Source organism: Pagrus pagrus (genome assembly GCF_965226575.1).
Source record: "Pagrus pagrus genome assembly, chromosome: 16".
NCBI classification, from domain to species: Eukaryota; Metazoa; Chordata; class Actinopteri; order Spariformes; family Sparidae; genus Pagrus; species Pagrus pagrus.
The window spans coordinates 3,861,840-3,879,888 of record NC_140200.1 but is presented as its reverse complement, the minus strand read 5'-3'; the positions used below and the strand labels follow the sequence as shown (position 1 = coordinate 3,879,888).

Sequence of the window (18,049 nt, the reverse complement as noted above, 5' to 3'; positions counted from 1 at the left end):
GCCTAACGACTGCCACCTGGTCTCAGGGGTTTGAGAATCGAGAACCGGACCCGGTCTTTTATCAACTCCTGAGTGTTTTCTGACAGTTTCACATGTTGCAACACAGTGATGTCAACCTGATACTCGCAGCAAGAAGGAGTGATGGTGGAGAGGAGGACACGGTCCAAAGCGTGGCTTCATCTCACACAAGAGATCTGGCAGAAGTACCAGTAACAGCTGTAATGTGGATAAAGTTAACATTTCAAGAGAGGGTGGAAACATCTTCTTATGAAACGCAGGCTTACAGTCCAGGAGGGCCATGTATTTGACACTCTTTGCACAAGTGCCAATGCTGTTATAATAACATTGTTGTTATAATAATGTTAGAGCCGAGCGTGATAGCTGAACAGATTATTTTCTTTGACTGACGTAACCTAAATGAAAACAAATGCTGTGCAAACATTTTCTTATTTCATTAATTTTAGATGATGGTGTTCTGACTGTTGCTACAGCTAGCTCTCAGGCTACAGGCAGCTCGACTCAAACTGATCGGGAATCAATAAAGAGTCGGAGAAAACAGGAGTTCAACAGATGGACAGAATTGCTGGATGTTAAAGGATACAAGAGTGATTCTGAATTGGCCGTCTTCCTCAGAGACATACAACATGTCTATTTTATTTATGAAGTACATTGCTTTTGTCCACAGGGGGCGCCAAAATCAAAAAATAAAGGACCTAACTAAATTGATTACCATGAAATTTGGAGCAGACTTTCGTGGTTCCCAAAGTATGAATCCTACCAACTTTGATGATCCCCTGATTTTTCCTGTAGTGCCTTTGGTTTCCGAGGGAAATGTCTGAACTATGGGACTATTGGATGGACTGAAATTTGGTGCAGACATGCTCATTTCTTCATAACGTTAGTGATCTCTTCCCTTCTCTTTCCATATCGCACCATTAACAGGACAAAATGTGTCCAGTACTTTGCTTCGTGATGAAATTCCTACAAAACTAAAGACAATCCCATCAACGTCAACTGTACTCAGTGTTTACTGCTAATTAGCAAATCTTACTATGCTAATAAACTGATGGTGAACATATTAACATCACACCAGTTAAACATCGGCAAAATGGATTTAGCCTCTGTTGCCCTAGTTGCTGCAGTGCGTCCCACACCGTTGGCACTAGATGGCCCTTTTTCGTGGCTATTTGGCTGATTAAGTGTGTAGATTCAATGAGAGAAATCACTCTGATTGGTTGTTTAGCTAAGTCAATCAGTGCACAAGAAGCGATACGGATAAAGAAAGGGAAGCCCTTTAAACTGTTGCTTCAGTATCCATGATATCACCCATTTAGTGCGTTTTTTCCTTATTTTTCTCCTTCGCCTCTTCGCCAGTGCCATTTGCAACTTTTATCAGACATGTCTCGATTAGAAGTGGCGATATTATCTGTTTTATCGCTACAGCAGTTCCTCTTTTTAACGATGAATACAGACTACCGCTACCTGGTGGTATGGAGGTCATTCCTCTCACGCAGTTGGCCGTCAGCTGTAGTCTCTGCGGTGTGTTCGAGTGCAGCTTTTGGCCGAGACACATGCGTCGTGAGGCGATGCAACAGTCGGCCTTCAGCACCATTTGGTGAGTTTGTTCGGTGTGTCTGCGCCCAAACTTCTTCACAAATTAACAACCTGCGTCACCTGCAGCTGAATTTTTTTTGTTGTTAAGTGTTAATCGTTGTCCATAACTCTTGCATTGCTGCCTCTCATGAGTGGAGGCTCCATTTTGAGATTAGCCTTGTTGATTGTCTCAGAAACAAGGCTCTCCTCTGTGTCAAGCCAGTCAAGGAATGGGCTCAGTCAAACTCCAGATAATCCATAAGATCCTAAACTCCACTGGTATTCTTATTAGTCTCGTAGGTCGAGCAGCTGAAGTATGTCTAAGTGTGTTTGGGCAGACTTATGTTTGCCAGCGTTGATGCAGTATGTAGGTTGGTTTTCATGACTTCAATGAACCCTTGTTAGTATCTGTAAGAGTTTATGTTTACGTGGGGTTACCCTCAGCACAAGTGATCTGCAGGAGTGGGGCGGTGGGGGGGGGGGGGGGGGCAGCCTGTAACGGGAGCAGCAAAAGACTTGAAGGGCCATGCTGTTTGCAGGTCGACCAGCCGCAGTACACCCAGAGGAAATCTCATGTTCCTGCCAGCCTACAAAAGTAAACAGATCTGCAACCACCAAGCGCTGGCACCGGGCCTGGGCCACCAGCGCTATAACTAAAGGAATGAATCACATCACACACGCATTCACTGGCTAAAATGTAGGTGCACAGTGAAGCGAGCGTTCAAGAAGTTTGCATGGCGGCGCAGCCTTTTTTTGCACTTTTTATGTGTTTGAAAATAATTCACGCTTAATTGCGATCACAGTGATTTCGGTCTGCTTGAACTTCTGTGTAACCACAGCGTACTCGCGCAGTGACATGACACACATGCCCTCCATAAGCTGTGAAGTGTATTCACCCGGGTTTTTAAATGCATCCGCCCTGGACCTCTTGCTCCATTCAATATTTTAGATAAGATCTTTTAGCCACAGAGTTTTGAAACCTCCCCTCTCTTTTATGTTCCCTTTCTCCCCTCTCTTCTGTTTTCCCTCTCCCCGCTTTCTCCACTGTCTACACATCTGCGGTTATTTATCTGTTATTCTGTGGCAGCAATGTGGTCAACATGTGTCTGGCTCCCCTCCACGCACCACTCATCTGTAGTCAACTTAGGAACCGCTGAAGGACCATAGTAGACCTACCAAGCTCCTTATTGTTCACTCCACGGTGGATTCTCAACCACATGGACGGATAGATGGATTTTCCAAGCATCTCCTCGATTATGTACGCTAACATAGTACATCCTCCGCTAATTGTGTCCCACTTTTGACCTAATGTTCTATTGTAAATGCATAACCGGGCTTTATGTCCCTCTTTTTTTTTTTTTCTCGTGGGTCAATGAGAGCAGCAAGTGGAGGATAGACATCATGACCTGCAGGAATTAGTGTATGTAAGAGGAGTATTTGGATTGCCTAAGCCTATGGATTTGCATTACCCCGACCTTTGAACTTTTTAATCTCAATGTTATTTAATCCTCTGGAAAGAGTATAGCCACAGACAACATGATGGGAGGAATAGATCAACCTACATACCGCGCTGGTGATGGTCGACAGCGATGGTGGCTGTTAGTTAAGGCTGGCGGAGGCTTAAGAGGTTATTAAATGTGTGTATTATTAGCAGGGCTATTTTGTCTGAGTGGTTGAGTGGAACCTTCTGTAGAACTTTGATATCCAGCTTGTCTTTTCTGGAACCAGAATTTAAAAGGTGCAGATGGCGGTTCTGGAGAAAGATAATTGATTGTTGAGTAAGTCGAGTGCCAAGGGAACGAGTCCAAAAACAAAAGTCAATGAGTTATTTTAATGTTTTTTTTCATTCTGTGGTTTACACAAGCTTGAGAGATTTTCACGTTTTGCTCTATGACGTGAAATACGTCAGTAAATACAGCACTTGAGAATTATGAAGCGTTGACGTGTCTTAAAAACGGCAGTTGCTAACAAGCGGCTAAATGAGACTACAGAGGTTGTTGAGGACATTAAACATCATCACACCAAACACGGAGATCTACTCACTAGTGCGTCTTTACTGTCGGCTTGCTGCTGTAGTTGTGTTGCCGTTGTTACATCTATTAAATTACTTTCCCACCGCCCCTACTGTCTGTTCTGTCGTGCTTTAAATCAAACTTAATTGGACGGCATACGTTACAAAAGAAACTCAGCTGAGCGACAAGATGATGGCGGAGGACTTGTTGTCAAAGCGTAGAAGCTATGTCAGATTTAATCCCAAAGCAAATAGGGAATCTGATAACGTTAATGAGGGAAAAAGAGTCGGTTACGTCACTGAGAAGTTGAAGGTGTGCGGCCTGTGACCTGCAGCTCTTCATCTTACAGCTCCTTTTTGTTCAACCTGTGTTTCCGGCTTACTTCAGGCTCAGCCGACAAAACTACGTTAGGTCTCCAGGTGGTGATGTCACATCTATAGTCACCAGAACCAGCAATGCCTCGAGCATGACCATGGTTAAAATGTCTTTATCTGACCCATGCTGGCTGCACGTTCAGTTCTACACGTGTGCAGAGGTCAGGCGCTAATGTAGAGCTGAGGTGGAAACACGGTGCGCAATGCCTGCTCAGGTCTGTTAGAGCCAGCCAATCAGAGCAGAAGGGCTTTTCAGTTGGTGGGCCTTTAAAAAACAGGCAACAAAACAGGTGTTCAGACAGAGGGTGAATATAGGTGCTGCAGCAGTGGACAGTTCGTGGAAAAGTGATGTGCTGTCTGAACATTAAAGCATGTAAACATTCTCTGGTAGGTCCCCGGTATAAAAGTATGAACCTGAAAATGAGCATAATAAGGGATCTGTAAAGGAATCCGCCATCCTTCTTGTTTGGATTTGTGGCTTTAGGCCTCGACCACAACTGAAAATCATATTCATGAACAATGTGTCAGTCCTCTTCTGAATCACCAGAAGAATGGCCCACAACACGTTTGTGTATCCTGAAGCATGCACGGTTTTAAAAAGGGCTGCGGTTGTTTGTTTAGAAGTCTGACAGAAAATGTTTGTATGACTTTTGACTTCTAGTTGTGAACTGTACTTTTAAAGAAAACCAACGCTAGATTAAGAACACACAGACGATAAAACAGAGTAAACCGAGGAAAATGTTTGATGCTGTCGGCTCAGACAGCAAACTGCACACACGCTGCTCACACGTGCTCGCAGGAGAACTCATGCAGAATGCCTAATCGAATCCTGTCAGCGCCGCGTTCAAGGATCTGTTGAATGTGGAAAAGGTGAAGTCCAGATGAGTGATTAGAGTCACATGTTGCACGTTACTTCTCATCAAGGAGGACACTGACACACAGAGACAAAACCACAAATGGTATTCATGGATTATTAAGCAATTTAGCAGCGCAGCTTCCACCAGCTCAGCTGCGTGGAGGCGACTCTCAGCAAATACAGACGCTACTTTAGAGAATTTGAACATTAAATCACTTACATGAGAATAAAACGTTAAAAGAATTCAACATTTGGATGATATGCTCATGTTTGAAGATGGATACCACTCTCGTGTCTGTAAATTTGAAGCTATAGCCAACAGCCAGTTTATCGTAGCTTAGCTTAGTTTAGCTTAGAGTGGAAACGGGGAAACTCCCATAAAACTGCAATTCCATAGTTTTTACACTTAGATTTCTAAAAACAAACACAATAAAACATGTAAGACAGTGAGCTCTAGAGGTGCTGGTAGACAGATTTTTTTGTGTTTCCAGTTCCTGTGCTAAGCTAAGCTAACTGGCTGCTGCCTGAAGCTAAATCTTCACTGAGTAGCCGTGAGAGTGGTATCAATCCTAACATCTCACTCCTGGTAAGAAAGCAAATAAGTGTATTTCCCAAAAAGTCGAACTGTTCCCTTAACTTTAAATTAGCTATGAGAAATGTTCATTTTCTGTTGATTCTGGCTGCACCTGTGGACAAAAGTGTCGTAAATATCTCGATCTGGCTTCCATTTGTTTTGGAAGTGAGTGAAGGCCTCGTATTTTCCTTTTTTTAAACACAGCTGTACGCAGGATGCGTAGCATGTGTCTGTAATGTGGCTCTGTCAGATTAATCACTGTACTATGACAATGGTGAAACAAAGTAAACTTTGTTTTAGCAACTTACATGTAAGCGTACCTTAGTATTAGTCTATATGTAAGTTATCAACAGTCCAGAGTATTGTTTTGTCTTTGTAATGATAACAGAAAAAAATTAAATGTCATCATAATCCAGTTGTTCTGCTGCCGTCTGGCCATTAATCGCCACCGCTGTGCCACCTGTCTACAGAGCAGCTTCTTCCCTCAAGCTGTGACTCCTCAGTTCATCCTCAGCACTCCAACATGAAGCATTGTTTGAATTTTATGACATGTTATAGACATATTCATTCACACTTCAAGTACGGAGGTCATATAGAGACGTCAGTATTTAACAGACTGTGTCATAACCAGTTAAAAACTCCTTGTAGTACATTTAACGCCATGATTCAAAGGAAGTGTCAGACATTCGAGGTATTTTACCGACAGACCTGAGAGTCTGTCTCACTTTATCTCTGGCTGGTCCTGCTACAGTCCCAGTGATTGGTTGCCTTAAGATTTATCCTGTCGCTGCAACCAATGAAGTGACATGTTTGCACTTTAAAGGAATGCCTGCTGCACTGTACCTGTCTTGTTGGAGAGGGGGGAAAGGTAGGGGAAAAGTTTGGTATGTGGGTCAATAGAGAGCATAACCAGCCAGTTGTGTTACAGGAATTTTTTTGCTCTGCAGCTCTCTGTTATGCTTGGCTCCACTACACAGTGTGTAAAGTGTGGAAAAAGAAACGACACATTAAAAAAAAAAAGTCAGATGATGAATGCAAGGTCTTTATATATATTTCTTCAGCATAATTCGCAACAACACTGCAGTACAAAGCAGAATGAAACACAGACACTCGATGTTGCTGTATGAAGTGATATGAGGTTTATGAGGGCAAGTGGTTTCCCTTTTTTTTTTTTGATAATGGGTGCCTTCATTTTTCTCAGTCCGATTAGTGCACCATGTTGAGTATAGAGACATTTCAAAGCTTCAGCAAAACTTAAAAAAAAAAAAAAAAAAAAAAGAAACAGACAAATAAATACTGTACAACACCATATATGTAATACTAGATTCAGAAAATCACAACGAGATCATGCCTTCCTCCACACAACACTTGATATACGCACTTTCATAGAACAATGCAGCATTTCCGGCGAGTTTCCCTTCACAATAAACACTATCGTCAACAAATGGCAAACATGAGTACATTTTGATATATCTTTTGTATATATATATATGTATATCTATATATATATATATATACCTTAAATAAAGTGCCTTCCTTTAAAAATCGGTGATTCCAACATGTAAATGCCTGTTTGCATGAACACGTCTGGAAGCAGAATTCCTGAAAAAAAAAAGGTTTGGAGCGAACATCCACAGAATCAGACTGGATAGAAGGGACAAGTTCCTGGAGTGTTTTTTAAAGGTATTTCTGAGTAAATAATATAAAATAATAATGCCACTGTCTTGTGTGAGATGCATCAGCCTTTTCATACCTAACGGTGATTCCTACATGTTGCCTTTACCTGTATTACACCAGGTTAAAGGCTCCGACCCACGGGACCTTCTCGGGAATGTTTACTTGAGGAGGAATGTCCTTTCTATCCAATCAAGTTCTGTACATAAACCCAAAGACCCCTAAGCCAACAGCTTAAACAGCAATGACATGTTTCTACCACACACAATGCATCAACAACTACTCAGTTATAAGGGCTCCAATTGCTTTTCTGAAAGCTTTTTTCCTTCTTCTTCTTCTGTTAATCGATTTTCCAATCTGGATTACACATCCGATACCCTCCTACTAATCTGTACCCCAGTTCCAATAGAGCTCCACTGTCGAGGTAAATGAACAAATTTGTTTATCCTGGTCGGTTAGTCCCCCTGAGAACGTTGTAGAGACACATCTATGAGCACAATCTACTCACTGTAGAGCTTAAATTTTATCCTACATTTGCACCATAGAGACTTAGGAGGCTGGATTTTACACAGGCACCAGTCTGATATTTAACTCTTTGGCACCCAGATCATATGTCTTCCTGGCTGTGAACACGTGAGGAAACACATGAAAATCAATGTGTGTGTGACATAGCATTTTGTTTACTGCTAAAGGGCTATTCTCCATAATTCTCACTAGCAAGCTAGATAATGACAGCAGAATATTTTAGATCCGTTTAGCTTACTTCTCTGGTTAAAAAAACCCAATTTCTTCTAGCGTTAATCATTTTAGTTTTCCAAAAGATCGGCTGAAATGTGCATTACTGTGAATGCCTGTGGCATCTTTTGGGTCTACAGATGTCCTGTCGTCTTGTTCACCTTAACACCTTTTGTAAAAAACCTGAAGGATTTTATATATTGTAGCAGCATAGTTGGGATATTCATCTGTTGGACTCTTCCCATGCATGTGTTTGTTTTAATCAGTATGACCAGCCCACATTCATACATTTCCTAAAGTAAAAACCTACGAGAAGCGTGATCACGATGTTTACCATATGTTGCTGTTGTCAATCACGAGCGCTCCAGGACACCATCAAAACAAAAAAAAAAAGCCAGTAGGTAGACATCATGCTTACACGCACCCAGGAGAGCGAACTGAATATGAAGAGAGAGAGAGCTTGATGTCATGCCAGATGTGGAACAGATTGGCAAGCGATGGGAGAACACTGCGATTTTTTTTTTTTTTTCCATTCTTGCAATTCAGTTCAGTTCAGCTGAGCCTGATATCAGGACACCGTGCCGAATCCTAACTTGAGACAGCCACACTTCAGCATCGTATCTAAAACCCCACAAATCTCCCAATCACAAATGTGCATTTCCTCTCAGCCGATGCATGTTAATGCACGATGCGTGGTTCAGATGTAATATGTCACGACTTTTAAGGTAGGCGGTCTCTTCAAATTAGGATTGGGCCCTCTGACTCTCTGAGTGAAGTGGTAGTTTTGGCTGTGCTCCCTCAGTACTCCCTGGCCTCTTCCAGTTCGTTCATGAACACGTCCTCGTGGGGGTTTTCTGGGCAGCTCAGTCCATTATTGGGTGGCCGCACCGCATGGAAGCGACTCCAGTCTCCCTTGCACAGGATCCAAGGGAGCACATCCACTTTGAAGTGCAGCTCGGGCGAGAACTCGGTGCTGATCAGGTTCGGCGTGCCTGCGCCTTTCCCGCGTGTGATCAGTCGCCCGCGTTCGCCGTAACAACAGTGCTGCGCTGCGAGAGTAGACGAGTCGCTGGAGAGCGCTGAGCGGATGCAGCTACGCGCCGACGGCTTGTAGATGTCCAGGCGCTCCTTCGGGCCGCTGGCGTCACGCCAACGGTACTCCCGGCCGTGAGTCTCGTCGTAGACGCTGACCACGGTGTACGCCACCTCAGAGGGGTAGGAGCAGGGGCAGCTGGGCAGCTCGGATAAGACCTGATGGAGGTACCTCTGGAGGAACTCACTCTTACAGTTGAGCCACTTCTCACAGCTGTCCACATCTGTTGGAAGGAGGACAGAAAAAACACATGAAATTGTGTGTTGCAGAAGAATGTATGCTACAGTCGTTTAAACTAATGAAAGCTTTACTGAAGAACTATCCATGAGCCAAGCTCACCTGTCCCAAATGGCTCCGTGCCGTTCTCCATCTCGAAGGGGAAGGGCTCTACGACTGTGTTGACATCACCTGCAAAGAGAAGAGCGGTACATGAGCTGTGGATTAAAAAAACAGCTGGGAAAGTGGAACAAAAGCACCTCAACACTCTCTGGCTCTGCTTTGTTATTTTTCACTTCTTTAAATGGAAATAAAATCTCACCAGGACACGGCTCCAAGTCGCACTTTGAGGCTTCTGTCAGAGTGCAGGAGTAGCCACAGGACTTGGTCCTCTTCCTCTCACCGTGTCCACATGTCACCGAACAGGGAGACCAGGGTGTCCACTCATCTGTGTCCTTCTCTGTGGAGAGGAAAACAAAAATCAAACATAATGAGTGCCACAAACTCAGCCAAAGTGTTGAAAACTCTTCGCACTGCTGTGAAAAATCCATCAGATTCTGGATGTAAGCACCAAACAGTCACAGGAGCTCCACGTCAGGCTTTCAGGAACACATTACAATTTACTAAATGCAACGTATTTAACGAGCTAAATTAGAAGCAGCTTCAAAGGCTTGATCGAGAAAAAAACCTGCAAACTCAACATAGCACTCTACAGTTTAGTGCTGCAGTGAACTCGGTGTGTACTTTCAGAGTCCAATCCAGAATAGGTTCTGAGAGTTTCTGGACTGTGTCAGTCCGTGTAAATGACAAACCTTTCCCAAGCAAAACCCCATATTCTTTTTAAGAAGGCTTCAGTAAAATTAGAGAGAGAGAGGCTGTGCTGTGGCTGTCCGCCTCCGCACCATGTTCCCTTGTGGTGTTAATAACACTGAAAACAAGTCATTCTTGATTAAAGGCGAGGTGGGTGCAGAAATACCAGCTTGGGTGTAGCGAGCACCCAATTTTACTTTGTGGGCGCTGCCAACTCGCCATGTGGCCATACGGGAATGAGGTCTCAGGAGAGTCTTAATTACAGAAGAAGCTTGGGCAGACATCCTTGATTTATGTTCACCGAGTCTTTAGATGTGACCACTTAATAGGCATTGTTGCCCTTTGCTGGCTTGTCTACATGCACAACGGTTAAACAGATAAAGTCTATATATTCACATGGCAGATTGGGGGAAAGGTTCGAGGGTATAAAACGGGCCAGGTTTTCAGACACCTGTTGCAAAGTTTTTGGGATTGGAGTACAACAGCAGAGGTTTCCAATGCCTCAGATCAATCATGGATTGATTTGTATCTGTGGGAAACGTCTCTGAAGAAAGAAAGCTTTAGGCTGAGGCTGTGGTAACACCATAGCTGCAGTCTGCTCTACAGTAGGACCCACACACAGTGGCCTACCCACTGCCCAGCCCATCAGACTTTTCTTTCTTTCTTTCTTTCTCTCCGTTCCTCTCCCTTCATTCACCGTACACACCTTTCTCTTTCTCTCTCATTTACTATTTTTACCACTGAATAAGTGGTCTGTGCGAGCTGAGACACAACAGTTTTTTCCCACCAGAGGAAGGCAGAACTAAAAAGGGAGACGAGAGCTGTAAAAGTTATGCAGCGCCCCGAAAGCCCCCCGAAATTCTTGAACTGGCTCAAAAGGCCGAGCCGCAGAGGGCAGTGAGGGCCGCCAGGGTCTGGGGGGGGCCCACGGGGTCCCGGGGAAAGATGAAAGGGCGGGCCGAATGGCCCCTGTCATTCTGTGTTCCCAATCTGCCCTCTAATTGTCCACAAGCAGAGGGCTGTTTTGTCCCAGGGAACAGTGCCGGCCTCACGCTGCCATTAGCGAGCGCATCGGACCCATCTTCAAAAGGCAGGCCTCTGCGACCAGCACGACCAGTGTCGACTTCAAAGTGCTCGTAACCCACAATGTTCTGATGGTCGAGTGCTCATGCTGCCTCGCATGCTGGCATCGTTTGGGTCTCTCTGACTGTGAAGACAGTTATCATGCAGCCTTTTTAAGCCGCTCTGTTGTTCTCCCTCCATTGTCCTCCCTCACTCTCTGTCTCCGTCTCTCTGACAGATATTCCTGTTCTCTCGATCTCTTTTTGATAAGTTTAGAAAAGATAAATTCAGCGGGTGTTTATGATACTCTCCATTTTTGACCCCCTCAGGATACATTTTGGTATTTTCTTTATGAAGTCAGATCTACATGAGCTGTCTGGCTGTGACAGCAGACAGCGAGCGTACCACTTGGCAAACCTTACCATAGTAGCTCTGCATCGGATCCCAGCCTTCGTTCCAATGCGTATCCCAGTCTCCACCCACCCCGCTGGGTAAGGGCTCCTCGCTGCCGTAATCCAGGGAGTAATCTTCCTCCTCCTCTTCCTCGCCAGTTTCCTCCGCGCCCGAGCGACTGTTGCTGTCCTCGCTGGAATCGGCGTCGGTGTAACTCCAGAAAAGGGGCCAGAAGAGCTTCTTGCCTCCGAGCCAGTCGACTGTGGAAGAGGGGGAGGAGGACGAGGACGGTAGCCAGTCTTTTTCCTTGGCAAGGTCCATCTCTACCTCCATCTGGGGGTCGTCCACCACCTCAATGGTTACCTGCGTCGAAAAAGAGAGAGTCTGTCAACGTCGAGCGACCTACGAACACATTCATCTACGTCACTGATACGATCTTGGACAGCAACAAGTCTGAAGTCGCCAACAAGCGCCTGAAGTGTCTGATGTTGCTGTGTTAACTCTGTTTGTTCTGGAGCGTCATCAAAAAAAACTAAAGTACCTCCAATAGTTTTGTGCAGCTTTAGCGATCGAGTTACACGCTCCCCGCAAGAAATCAACTATCTCAAATGTGCAGAGAAGTTTTTCAACTAACGAACCGGCTCCCCGGATATAAATCAGCCAGCCAGACGTGAGCATGATCATTCAGCCAATCAAATGATCCTCTGAGGGGGAGAATGTGAGCATTTATTATGGGTAACTACTTCTCATTACCTCAATATGACTCATCCTAGATGCTACAGTACTTCCAAGGGCCCACTTCAGCTGATGTGAACACCAGGCAACAGGGAGACTACGGGGGGAAAAAACGTCTTTTTAACTTTTAACTGATGTGAGATTAATTTCACAGTCAGGAAAAGACTTATGATGATTGGAAATACGCTCTTTTGTCTTTCCTCGGTGTAAAGCCGGAGTACGGTGGGAAAACTCATCAGAAACTGTATCAGTCTCGGTGCTTGATGCAGACACAGACCGGTCTAACCACATCCTGGCTGAACTGAACAGAGCTGGAGAGGACGGCTGCCACGAGATAAGTCAAACAGAACAAACTTTTCGGGTCAATTTAGAGGGAGACGATGATGAGGACTTAACGGCTCACACTTATGATCACAGAGCCCATTTTCGTTTTATTACACTTCAGTTAAAGAGCAGCCAAGAAAGACACAAGCCGGTCTCTCAGATTAGACTGAGACCGATATTCCTCACGCGGTTTAAAAAATAAAAGCACCTCCCCTCCTCAGACTCACCTGTATGTTGGGGTTCTGTGAGTTGATGTCGGCGTTGGCCAGGTCCGGGAAGTTCTTTAGATCCAGGATGAAGGGTTTCGTCTCCTCCTCGGGCTCCGGCTGCGGAAGAACACCAACCGAGCGGTGCTGAGGGTGCGACCATCTCCTCTGGTGGCTGTGGGGCTCGGGCAGGAGACTCTGGACCTGGTTCTGCTGCTCCAAAGCCTCGGGGACATACTGGACCCCGCCGCTGTGACTCGGGTGGCCATGAGCCTGTGATCACAAGTTAAGATGCAGGGTAAAGGAACAGTGATCTAGTGAAACGGGCCAAAAGATTAAATGACTAAAGGAAGGAAATGCCTTCGAGCTTGCATCAGCGCTGACTGCGGGCACACATCACTTTTAATAATGTTAAGAACAAAGGGCAGCCGAGACAAGTGGACGTTTAAAAAAAAGCCGACGGCCACTTTAAGGCTAATGACAAATACGGGCCTATCATTTATAATGGCTCATCGTCGAGGATAAAGACAATTAGTTCTCTGTTTCCAGGAAGAAACCTTGAAGCCACTTCGTAGCTTGGTTAGCAATTACAAAAAAGCCCCCTGAGGCATCCAACCAAGCAGCCAAGTGACCAACCAGCCTTCGTTCATTTCATTCTTTCTTTTTTTTTCCCACAACAGTCGTGGCATCCAGGCCGTGGACAAAGAGGGGCCTGTGCCAGAGAGATCCTCTTTTAGCTTTAATGAGAGGGCCTGGGAGGCGTGGGACCCCTGGGCTGGTTGCGAGCGTGTCTGAACCTGCTGTGCTGCCGCCACCACGGCCACCACTTAATTTGACCTCTCAGGTTTTACAGTTAGCGGGAAGAACGGGAGGAAATGTTGATCCCTCAGATTAATGGTGATTAACGGTGACACTGTAATGGTCGGGGGAACCGGAGATATATGTTCTGTATCTGGACTACGGTCACTGTAAATGGATTCTTTGGTCGGTCTGATCCTCCAGTGTGTTGCGTCTGTTTCATGTCTAATAGGACACGTATCTATTTCATGTCACGCACTGGTCAAAACCAGAATCCAAACCCCTCTAATGAACCCTCGTCTGCAATTCAATCGTGTCTATATCATCCTGAATGTACTAAATTGGCCCCAAACACACGATTGGACGGGACCTTGAGATTTGACCCGAGCGAGTTTGCGGTCTGCTCGGAGCAATCCGGTTGCAGTTCGAGGGGCTAAAGAGGAGAAGAAATGTCTGAATTAATGACCCAACGGTTGATGATTTATAGTTATGGCCTCCAGAACAGGGCGTACTTTTCACTGACTGCCTTGTGATTGTCCCATAAAGAAGTTATGTGGTCGGTCAGATTCGAGCATGTGAACACATTAGGCCTGTTTGGAGGAGAAGCCTGTCGAGCATGATGATGAATGATGGATGGAAGAGAAGTCGGGGCCTCCCCAGATATCTGTAAACTGGTGCTGACAAGTAGGTAACGTTTGTAGGGATATTTAGCCTTCCTCACTGTTTCTCACAAGAAAACACAAAAACAGACTTATTCTGATGATGCTACTGAAAACAATCAGGAATAAAGTCTTTCTACAGAGCTTTTGAACACATGTCAACGCATAAAATATTGCAAGTGGTGCTACGGTTTAACGGTCAATGTCTATTTGAGCATGTTTTTGGTCCGTACACAGGTTTTACAAAGACTTTTATGAGCTATTGTTGTTTTCAGCGCTACATAAAATATAAGCGGAGCTGGTTTAATTGATCATCAGAGAAATAATTGGCAGCTATTCTGATAATCATTATAGTTTGAAGGTAAAAATAGAAAAAGAATCCAGAGATAAAGCCTTGAAATCGGGGATTTTGGGGGATTTCTGGACGGTTGCTCAGACACTTCAGACTACACCTAACGTCTGGCGTCCTGACTGACTGTCAGATCTGACAACATTCACTCATCCACACACACACATGCCCCGACACTCACGCAGACACAGAAAGGTCCGGAGTCACGAGAGAGAGAGGCCACATACTTTCACACCCTCCTCATCTCGTCTTGTTACACATCTGGATCCTGTATTCTTTCACCCTGTATATCACTCTCCTCCTCCTCCTCCTCCTCCTCTCTTCCTCCCCCTCGTTCTCTCTGATCCTGCTCTCCTCCTCTCTGCAGTGGGGCTCTTCCGATCAAAGGCCCCGATGGCTGATGGCATGCGGCGTGTTGAAAAGGGAGACTATCTGGGTGCAGTGTGGAGGGGCGGTGGGGGGGCCGGGACCTCGGCCTGGGCCCGGAGACCGCTCCTCTCCTCTCAGACTAACATTATGTCCGGCTTTCACTCGACTGAAAAGACCGGATCCGTTTGGGCGTACTGTCATTGCAACTGCTGGTGGTGACACACATTCAGGTTAGGGAGAGAGGAGGGGGGGGTCGGGAGACTGGATGGGGGCAGCAGGGGATGGGGATGTTGGGGGGGGGGCAGGCTGGGAAGGCAGGCAGTGTGGCAGCCCTGATTTATGTGCCCGCAGATATCAAAGGCCCTCTGCACTTGGCTGTTTCCAAACCATTACAGAAGAACAATAAACTATGGACGCTCTTTGATCGCCATCTTTTTGCAAATGGAAAACGGGACAACAAATGCATGCCTGGTGGAATCGGGGTGAGGTCGCCGAGGTTGGGGAGAGGGGGGGGGGGATACAAAACAGCCGGGGCAAACAGGTCCCGATATTTGGAAAAAGAGGCCACTTGAACACAAACCGCCCTCCTCCTCCTCCTCCTCCTCCCCCCTTTCTGCTTCGTCGCTGAGAGATGGGGGTAAAAACCAAAAACAGGAAATTCCACATTAACACAAAAACGAGCCAATGTAAACAATCAGATGAATGACACTTGACCCCCAGCTCCAGTGTGAGAGATGCCGAAGGGCTCGCCTTATTCTGGTTACATAAGCATCTCGTTACCGGGCACTCGCTTTAACTGAGCCTCTCCCTCCTCCTCCTCCTCCTCCTCCTCCTCGTTTCTGCCTTCCTCCGCTAATCTCTCCTCTCCATCCATCCACCACTTACGGACGCACACACCCAGCAGGTCACAGGCGGAGGTAACACTGTCAACCGGCTGCAGCCCTTTTTGGTGAATGAAAGATCACACGGGCCACAGTGAGATCCTTTTTTTTCTTCTTCTCACTAATCATTCCCTTCTCCTCTCCTCTCCCCCCTCTCCCTCTTTTTTTTTTTTTTGCTTTGACATCAGACAGATGATGAGAGAGAGAGAGAGAGAGAGAGAGAGAGAGAGAGAGAGAGAGAGAGAGTCCCAATAGGGCATCCACGGGAGGCCACACATGAAGGAGAGTTCAAAAACTGAACCCTGACACAAACACACACAAACACACTTTGATATCCAAATACGTCCGTGCGTAACACAAACACTCCCGTACACACACACACACACACACACTGCACACTGCATGGTGTGTGTGAGGGGTTTGGATTTATTATAGCAGGGCGAGTGCCCGGTGATGGCAGACCTTACTATACATGGAGAGAGGAGTGCAACAACAGAGAGAGGCATGTGTCGATGAGGAGACGCTGTCATGTCAGCTCACTGACTTTTCTTTACTCTCATCTGTTCACACACTTTTCATAGACCTCATGTGTTTCAGTTCAGGAGTGAGCGCTTCTCCTGTCTGTGTTTGGGTGAACTGCCCAGATGAATTCCACAGATTCCAAGTTTTTCATCTTGTTCAACTTTTTTTCCCCAATTTTATTGATCAAACCTGTAAAAATGAACGTAGAATATGTGTTGGAAATATCAGAAATGACTATAATTGTGATTTTTCTTTACAACATTCACACAAAAGCTCCCTAATGTTAGTGTCTGTTGGACTGGGCCACTAATGAGCTCCGAATTTAGTTTATTTTCATTCACATTGCATTTTTTCTACAAAAGTTTGAAGTTGCATGTGATATCTGTGCGTTATAATAACAGAATATTACACTTTAACAGCATTAGTGGACATTTTGCACCGCAGCACTGTCTTATCACTTCACTAGAAGTCCGTTTTATCAGCTGCAGGTGTGATTTTAAGAGCTTTTCTTTTAAAAACCTGTTGCTTCAGAGTCAAACATGTGAGGGTGAGCTTACCTTGTGTCCGACACTCTTGTGCCTGGTCGGAAAGCCTGTCCCCAAACTGAGCAAGGACCAAATCACAAGCAGCATCTGAAACCTCCACGCCGCCTCTTGACGCATCTTCTCGCTTCCCGCGAAGGTTCGTTAGAAAAAAAAGTTACTCTGGAGACTTTTCTGCGACTCTTCTCCCCCAAACCAGCTTTCTTCTCTTTTAAGAAGAAGCGACGCTCCGTGTGACAGCAGTTGGACTCAGGACAAATGTAGTTTTTTTAGGCCTCGTCGGTCTCGAAGTGTCGCACTTTATGAAGATGCGCACCAGCGTCCAGAGGTATCCCGCGCGCTATCCATATCTGGCACCGGCGCCTCGTGCAGCAACTGTCAGTCCGTGTGGCGGGTCGAGCTCAGCGCCTCTCTTCCCCATAAAAACCACAAGTTGGACGAGCTTTAAGTACCAGAAACGAGTCCAATAATACCCCACGCAGAATCTCCCCGTCCGCACCGGCGCTCCGCTTATTCGACTACTTTAAAACCGTGAGTCACTCCGTCGTGGGTGGGTGGGTGTTTTCTTCCAATACATTGACATCTGGAGTTCATAGCACGATGCGCGTTTTTTTTTTTCTCCTTTTTTTTTTTTTGTTGCTATCTGTCTGATGCGTTAATCCATTATCCAGCTGAAGTTCATCCGCCGGTTCGAGGAGTGGATGTGTGTTTGTGTGCGCACAGCCCAGCCAACCGGTTTCGGTAAACTTGCCTTTTACGCACGCATTCAGAGGGTTGATGCTGTAGGAGTTGGGGGTGGGAAGCTTATTGCTCACAGCTGTGAGGAGGGAGGGAGGGAGGGAGGTGCAGTGGGCCACTGAGGTTCCTGATAAGGTACAAGGTTTAGTTTACATTGAACCTACAATAGGCTGCATACAGTACTGCAGGACGTGAAGGGGACATGTCCTCACTGAGAAAAACAGATCTTTTAAAAAGGGGAAATATTCCACAGATGCCCCTTGTTCCTACAATCTTTTTAAATCACATGTAATTTTCTTTAGACTTGTTTTGCTGTTTTTCCAAACTCTGGAAACAAGTCATTATGTCATCCTGCTGGCACACAAAAAAATACCATTTTCTAGACCGGAGTGAATGACAGGCCGGTGAGGAATGCAGTGTAATGGCAGGATGTCAGTGACTTATCAGTCAAAAAGGCTTACAAACATGTTCGTCATGAGCTTTTTACAGTTGTGACTCGCAGTCTGTGTCTCTGTGTGTGTGTGTGTGTGTGTG

General features: G+C 45.6%; 1 protein-coding gene across 1 annotated transcript; it reads right to left on the bottom strand.

Annotated features, from left to right (window-relative positions):
• Window positions 1-6,473: 6,473 nt before the first annotated feature.
• On the bottom strand, window positions 6,474-17,451 carry ism2b (isthmin 2b). The gene is made up of 6 exons (XM_084377050.1): window positions 16,793-17,451; window positions 12,679-12,930; window positions 11,422-11,755; window positions 9,450-9,587; window positions 9,251-9,319; window positions 6,474-9,134 (listed from the first exon to the last, which is right to left on the bottom strand). Exons 1-6 carry the CDS (start codon window positions 16,895-16,897, stop codon window positions 8,617-8,619), a joined length of 1,416 nt encoding a protein of 471 aa, XP_084233176.1. The 5' UTR covers window positions 16,898-17,451; the 3' UTR covers window positions 6,474-8,616.
• Between the last annotated feature and the right edge of the window lie 598 nt (window positions 17,452-18,049).

What these genes read in the sequence shown, in the direction of transcription:
- ism2b (XM_084377050.1), bottom strand. Translation starts at nt 16,897, where the DNA reads ATGCGTCAAGAGGCGGCGTGGAGGTTTCAGATGCTGCTTGTGATTTGG. An exon ending in ACAAGAGTGTCGGACACAAG is followed by an intron (nt 12,931 to 16,792) that starts GTAAGCTCACCC and finishes TTGTGATCACAG; the next exon opens with GCTCATGGCCACCCGAGTCA. An exon ending in CACGGAGCCATTTGGGACAG is followed by an intron (nt 9,135 to 9,250) that starts GTGAGCTTGGCT and finishes TCCTTCCAACAG; the next exon opens with ATGTGGACAGCTGTGAGAAG.